At 53.1% G+C, this 7,648-nt stretch overlaps 1 protein-coding gene across 1 annotated transcript; it reads right to left on the bottom strand.

The window, feature by feature from the left end:
• Positions 1 to 2,939: 2,939 nt before the first annotated feature.
• PLEKHJ1 (pleckstrin homology domain containing, family J member 1) lies at positions 2,940 to 7,494 on the bottom strand (the record flags this gene model as incomplete). The annotated part of the gene is made up of 5 exons (XM_010012572.1): positions 2,940 to 3,005; positions 3,597 to 3,660; positions 3,855 to 3,945; positions 5,413 to 5,479; positions 7,427 to 7,494. Coding segments are annotated over 5 exons (356 nt in total), but the record flags the coding sequence as incomplete, so codon positions are not given.
• Between the last annotated feature and the right edge of the window lie 154 nt (positions 7,495 to 7,648).

Raw genomic sequence — 7,648 nt, 5'->3', positions numbered from 1 at the left:
CCCTGTGTCACCCAGTCCTCCCACAGCTCCTGGCCCAAAATGGGGTTTTCGGTGCGGTGAACAGGCGGCAGCAGCCGGACCCAGCCCCGTCTGCCTGAGCTACAGCCAAGCGCTCGGCTCCGGTACAAGAGCCTCCAACCTGGAGCATCTGCAGCTGGGTCCTGAGCAGGGTCCCTGCCTCCAGCTACCGCCACGCTCCTCCTCGTGGGGCTGAGGGCATCGTCTCTCCATAGAACCAAGTGTGTTGGAAAAGACCTTTAAGCTCATCAAATCCAACCATTCCCCAGCACTGCCAAGGCCACCACTGACCCCTGGCACTGAGGCCTCATCTGCACCGCGTGTGAACGCTTGCAGAGACGGTGACTCCAGCCCTGCCCTGGGCAGCCTGTTCCAGTGCCCCTTAGTTGCAGTGCCAAGGCCAGAGCGTGCTCCAGCCACCCCTCCCCAGGGAAAGGTTTGGTTTCTTAGACAACCACCAAGATTAAAATGAGTGTTTATTGGCAATGTCACTGTACAACAGATAAATGGCTTCAGGACACCACGGGGAGCCTGTAATACAGCACTGAAATACAAAAGCATAGTGAGCAGAGTAGGAAAAATGATCAATTGTCTATAAATCACCAGCAGTTGACGTGGATCTCGAAGTGTCTGGCAGTACCATCCTCCTGAAAGCTCACCCAGTGTCCTACGCTAGTCTAGAAGTTGATCTAAGTTACTGGGCCGGCCATTGGCCCATGTAAGGCTTCACAGCATTTGTCTTACATTCAGGTCAGAAATGTCATTAACCTCTTAAATACGGGTCGGGATTATCTCCTGCTCACCTGTTCCCCGTAACATAAAATGCCCATTTTTAGGTACAGTGAAGGTGATGGGTGGCAGCTTTGCCAGGAGCTGAAAGGCACATGCTTGAGAAGGGGCTGTTCCTGAGGGTGGCAGGACATGAGGCTGCTGCTGCGCCGGCAGCTTGTTGGCAGGCAATGATTGAATGTGGCAGAATTCCCGGGGTTTATGTATGGATTGTCTTTGTGTATTGATGAATTCACGGATGCTGAACCCCGGGGAGCTGAGTTTGGATGTTCTGCCCCTAAAGCGGCGCTGCAGCAGCATTTGCAGCTGGCAAACCAACACTGAAGCTGGAGCTGCATCTACTCATCCGTCCTCGCAAGCGACCAGACAGACCAGTCTGTCGCAGCAAGTAAAACCACTGCACACCCACCAGCATGTTGGGAACATGCCCCTGCACTGAGGTAAAGCAGAGGTGGCTTGTGAGGATTAAACTGCACTTTAAAAGTCAGCTGAGGACACTAATTCCCTAAAGCACAAGCTTTGTGCTCCTGCCTTTAATCCCTCACTGCTGCTTCCACTAGAGCTGCCATCTGTCGTCAAAACCGCCCTGGGTTCTGCTTCCACCCCATCATGCCCTCAGCTTATTGTGCAGGCCAGCTGCCCCGCGGCTTATTTTGGCAATTTCTGGAGTGAGCACCTGGAATGATTGAAGGGAAAGGGAGTATCTGGGGAGGGAAAGGAAAAACCTTGGCTTTGAGATTGAAACTAAAGCATCAGTGACATCTGCCACTCTCCTGGTGCCCAGCAGCATGAGATGAGGGCAGGCCAGGTCACCGAGGCTTGCAAAACAGGCTCTTGTTTCAGCATCAACTCCCAGCCACAGGAAGAGACTCAGAACTTAGCTTCAAGCCCAGCTCACAGCACAGGCTGCTCCTCGCTTACCATGTGCTGTTTGCTGCAGCAGCCTTCCTGCTACCCAGGTGAACCCCCAAAGCTCATCTTGTGCTGCACTTGCCTAAGCGGTATGCAGATGTTGAGTCCCTTCTGGCATCAAGTGCCTGACCATGGTACCTGGGACCTTCCCAGGTGCTTCCTGGAGGTTTTCCTGGTCCAGTTCCAGGGCAGCTGCTGCTGCCGGCTGTATCCTCTGCTGCTGCAGGCATCAGGAATCTGGGTCTCCTGCAGCCCCGGGTGCAGGTCCTTCCTTCCCTCATCCCTGGGCAGTTTTCCTTCGTGCAGCCAGAGCCTGGCTGAAGGCGCAGAGCCTCAAGGAGGGATGTTCCCTGACACTTACCCTCTCATTGCAGGAGCCCCAGGGATGGCAGTCCCTGTTCCGTGGCAGCTCATGATGACTGTGGCACAGTGTCCTGTCTTCCAGTGTCCCAGTTTCCCTCTTCAGATGCTCACAAAGGAGAGGAACGCTGCAGCAGCTCAGGGAATGAAGGGTTACTGCCCAGCTTCACATGCTCCCCAAGATTAACTTCTGCAGGGCCTGAAGCTACAACCTCCAGCCAAAGTGGAGTGATTCCCATCTTTCCAAACCTTCACATGGCTTCCTGCTCTGGGAAGCCCAGGCAGGACCTCCCCATGGGTCTCAGCCCACTCTCTGCTCCCTGTGCTTTCAGCTTTGCTTTCAAATGCATTTGTGGAGTGCTCTAGTAGGCTGCAGCGTGGGCTCCACCAGCCTCTAGGAACTGGAACAACCTGCCCAGAGGAGGGAGAAAGAAGACAAGAACCCCAGAGACAGGTGCTGGTGGCTGCCTTGCTAAACAGCCCTTGGAGACTGCAGGAAGATCCAGAGCCAGAAAAGCTGAGTAGCTCCCTGCAGGAGAAGGAGGGGAGGAAGAGGAGGAGTGGAGCTGGCTCAGGGCCTGCCCCAGCAGCAGAGGACAGCGGGTGCTGCAGCTCTGTTGGGTCCCTGCCGCCTCTGCTCTCATGCCACTGGTGCAGCAGTTAAGCCTGGCTGTCTCCAGAGCTGGGGCAAGTGGGAATGTGCAACGAGTTCCCCTTTTAAAAAAATCATACAAAATTATTTGGCTAATAAATTAAAAAGTCCCTTGGTCATTGCTGCTGCTGTCCCCGGGGAGGGGAGCTGGGGGTGACCCTCCAGGGTGAGCCTGGCGCCAGGCACCAGTTCAGCTCCAGAGAGGGGATTACTGCCTGCGTGTTCCCAGCTGGAAGCGGGCTTCCTCCGAGATCCCATACTGCTCCAGGGGGTCCTGCAGCAAGAGCAGAGGGAAGGCACCAGTGAGACACAGACAAGGGGGAGGCCAGGACTGTCCCTCAGCCATTTTGCAGGGCTGGATGTAGCCCAGCCCAGCCCTGACTGCTGTTTCTGGTGCAGAAAGCCAGGCAGCCCTCAGGGAGGACCCAGGGAACAACCATGCACGGTTCAAGGCCACACTGGTGCAGGAGCACACAGGTGAGCTGCAGCCACCTCCATCATCTCGAGCAGGGATGCTCTGAGGAGCCTGGCAGGGGTGTGGGAGCATCTTGACCCACATATGCTGGGACTCCCACCAGTTCCTTGGAAGAGTTCACAGGCCAGACAGACCTTGGGCCACTGCACCACTGGAAGAGTCAGAGGGTCAGAGCTGAGACCAATGCAGGCTGCTCAGGGGAGGAAGACTCAGGTCTGGCTGTTGAGACCACGGCTTCAGGCTCTGGCTTACTCCAGGATCTCCTTCATACCCATGGCAGCAAAGAGCACTGTGCAGGACAGCTGCCAGCAACAGCAGAGACTGCCGGCCCTGCTCCAGTCCGAACCCATCATCACCACCTGACCAGCCAACTTCAAGGGACTCACTCACCTTCCCTGTCATTTTCTGGATCTCATTCCGGTAGAAGATCAAGCTCCTCCTCATGAACTCATAGCTGTAAGACAGGAACAGACCAGAGGCAGGCTGAGCAGGACAGGATGTGAAGTTTCAGCTGCTATTTAGAGCCAGAGGGAAGCTGGCTTGGGAGGAGACAACCACTTTTCCTCCCTGGGTTCACCACAAGCCCATCCCAGAAAACAAACTGCACAGAGCACACAAGGCAGCCCTGGCACTGGTGGCTCTGCCTACCTGGCTCGCTTGAGTGCCTCAATCCACTCCTGACACTGCTCCTCACTGTCACATTCGAAGCAGTATTTCCTCTCGGGCTCCTCAATGAAACCTGCCAGGGACAAGGAAAAGGCTTCTGGGAGGTCCTGGCAGCGCTGCCTGTGCTCCACTGTCTCCCCCACAGCAACAGCCAGGCCGCAGTTCACGTCTCTGTTCAACCAAGATGACCTGTGGCCGAGCTGGTAGCACAGGCCTCTGGCCCCTCGCTCTTACCCTGGGCAGCTCCCGACTGGCCTCGAGCCTCTGCCACAGTCTGTCAGCACCCAAAGACTTGGGAGAGGAAAGAGCAACTTCTCACGCTGAGAGCAACAGCTCAGAAGTGAACCAGATCAATGGCCATAGCTGACTGCAGCTCCCTGAGCCTCCTTGCAAACAGTCCCCACTGACTTAGTAATCCAAGTGGAAAATGGCCCCGAGGAAGCAATTTTGATCTATGCAGAGGGCAGCCATCTGAGGAGGTAAATGCTCTCAAGAGAAGGCATTGACCTGTCTTTGCTTGAGGCTTTTGGGAATTTGGTACTAAGCGCAGCAGAAAGCGAGTCCCTGTGCAACTCCTATTCTTTACCAAGACAGAATCAGGACATCTAATTAATTACGTTGTCCTCAGAGCTCTGCTCTTTAGTTCACAGCCCAGAGAGATCCAGGCTGCTGCTGAGAAATAACTGGGTCAGACTGCACCAGACCCCTCAGGGCTGCCGTGCAGGGACACAACTGCATTTGGTTCTAACACTTCTCCAGGACCCCTCGTTTACCAGCTCCCAAAAAACCTAAGGAAATTCAGAGCTGGTGTTCAGAGAGATCAGCATGTCCAGGCTGTTGGAGGGTGCTTTGCAGACAGCAAGAACACCACCTCTCCCAGCGGAAAGGGGAGACAAGGCTCTGCACAGAGAAGCAGCTGTGCCTGACAACCAGGCCAAAAGATATGGGGATGGCCTTGGAGAAACATCCTGTTATTTCTGCCACATACCTCTCACACAATGATTAGTTGTTGGATGAAAGACTGCTTACAAAGGACGACACACCACGGGCCAGCTGGAGCCATGGCTATCAACACAAGGACAAACAGCGTGGCGGGAGGGCTGGTGCTAGATTAGCCTGGCAGATGGTTTATCTGAGGCTGACTTTTGTTTTGACAAATGCAGTAGCACAGAAGCACCAATCTGTCAGGACCAAACCCTCCTCGAGAGGGATTTCCACAAGCACTAAGCCATAGTCTGTTTTGTTACTGCTTCTCTCCTCACAAGCAGCTGTGCAGGTCACACAAACACTCACTATTTCAGCCAGCAACAAAATACTAATGGGGGATGGCAATGCCAGAGTAGTAATTGGCAGCTAAGGAGGAGAAGGAGGCTGAGTGGCACTGACCCCACTGAGGAGGAGGAAAAGGCTGAGGAGCACTGGCCCTGCTGTCACCGCAGAAAGAGAGGGAAAAGCAGGAACTAAGCAGCAAAACCTTTCCTCTTACGTAGCACTATTTGCCATAAATGAAACACAAAGGAGATGCATAGACAGAACTCACTGATTGAGAAGACGTTCTCCTCCTCTTTGGTGATCCTGCAGTGCTCCAGCAGCAGAGCTCCAATGGGCTGGAAAAGACCCGGAGAGAGGGATTAAGCCACAATGTCCCCCAGCACAACAGTGGTCTGAACCCACAGACTTTGCCGAGTGCCATTTAAGTGAGTTTCATAACATGATGCTATGTTTAAAGTAATTCACTCCAATTGCATGGACATTCCATGTTTTTTATCAACCTTTTGGTGCCTGCAGACATGCTTCACTGTGCTAGTCCCACCTGGAACACTCTGTGGACATTAATGAGGTGTTAAACATTTCTACTTGCTCAGATTCAACCCGGGCTTTAGCATTGTTTCTGTGACGTGAAGACAGTGAAGATTTACTTCCTTGCTCAGTAAGTCAAACAAAGATGAAATATTTAACATGACACACAGAACAACTCACACTGTACTTGGTAAGGGCAGTCCTGGAGCCTTGCAGGGGGTTAAGAACAGCGTGGTAATGAACTAGAACAGCTCAGGATAAACAAAGGGTAGGTGCTATTTGCTCGCTAGTGCACAGAGCAAGGACATGGGAACCAAAGGGTGATACAAGCCACAAAGGCAACCCTCAAAAAGCAAATTCTTTTGTCCAAGCTAAACAAACTGTGAGAGGCAAACAAGGTGGCAGGGAAGAAACAAAAAGAAAAACCTGGTTTATTCTCCATGTCTGGCACATTGGTTTTACATTAGCACCCTCCACCTATCTGCTGAGCTCTTTCTGATCCATTCAAGAACATCCTCTCCCCTCTATCAGAGCACACACATGTGCTTATAAATGCCCACCACTAAAGAGAGCAGAGCAGCGCTGGTGGCAGTGGAGGAGATGGGCTGTGTCCTCAGAGCCTCATCCTGCACCAGTGCAGGAGCCAGACCTGAGCCTGCACAGGGACACGTCTCAGAGGCTGCTCAGCATCTCCATCTCCCCAGAGAATGGCCACTGCAGCACCAGTGAAGCAGTGGCTGTGCTTGGGCAGGGAGGAGGAAAGGGTAGTGCTGGAAACAGGAGCTCAGCCCTTATCAGGGTGAAAGAGTCCTGATGGACTAAGTCTAAAAACACCACTAGAAGCTTTCCAGTTCCTGTCTGTAGCACCAGCATGCACACAGCTCTTTTCTTCACATGCATCATTATACCACTTCTGTATTCATTTTCCAACAAAAGAACCTTCAGCAGCAGTTATCAAGGGATTCACTAAAAATCACCAGGTCTCAGAAGTGGCAAAGCTGGAAACAGAACCCAAAGGTCACATCCCTCAGTTCTATTTCCTTCTAGACCCAAGCAGGGCTTCTGCATGCCCAGAAAACCAATATTGACGGGGTATGGCCACCAGAGTATCCCAGTAACAGTGACCACTGTGTGCATGTAAAATTCCTGATATAAAAAAGAAGAAAACCAGTGCTAATGCAAGGAGAGAAAAACATCAGCTTCCCCTCACAGTTTGGCACAACAGGGCACAGTCCTATAACCAACCATAACAAACTCCAGCTTTTGCAGTTTTGGGGCAACAGTTATGTATAAAAGATTCATTTCAGACTCCCAGGAGAGGCACCTGGGTGTGCTGAGATAGCAGTGCTGCTCCTCACCCCTACAGGTTTTCACGGAGTTGATGGAAGAGGAAACACGGATGCTCTGTCCTGGCTGTGGCAGCCCCTTATTGTACCATTGTACAAAGCCCATGCAATCAATTCACAGAGAAACAAGAGACCGAGGAGCCTTTATAGGGCAGATTGAGATTACTTATAAGGCAGAAGCTCTTCCCTGTGAGGGTGCTGAGGTGCTGGCACAGGGTGCCCAGAGAAGCTGTGGCTGCCCCATCCCTGGCAGTGTTCAAGGCCAGGCTGGACACAGGGGCTTGGAGCAACCTGCTCTAGTGGAAGGTGTCCCTGCCCATGGCAGGGGGTTGGAACTGGATGAGTTTTAAGGTCCCTTCCAACCCAAAACCAGGCTGGGGCTCTATAAGAGCACAGCAGATTCCGTACCTCCGCTTCGTCTGTCCGGAAGTAGAAGAGAAAGTTGACAACAAGCTTCACGAGGCGTTTCTTTAACACTGCGAAGAAAAAGAGCGTTGAGGAGGGCAGAGGGGGCGAGTGACACGACGTGGGGGCCCTGCCTGCACAGCAGCACTTGAGAAGCTGCACAGCGACTCCGTCACCCTGCGGCGGCAGCTCAGCCTCGGGGGGTGGCTGCAAAGGGACCCTCTC

Source organism: Nestor notabilis, unplaced genomic scaffold (assembly GCF_000696875.1).
Source record: "Nestor notabilis isolate BGI_N333 unplaced genomic scaffold, ASM69687v1 scaffold11814, whole genome shotgun sequence".
NCBI classification, from domain to species: domain Eukaryota; kingdom Metazoa; phylum Chordata; class Aves; order Psittaciformes; family Psittacidae; genus Nestor; species Nestor notabilis.
This window is presented reverse-complemented; position numbering and strand designations above follow the sequence as displayed.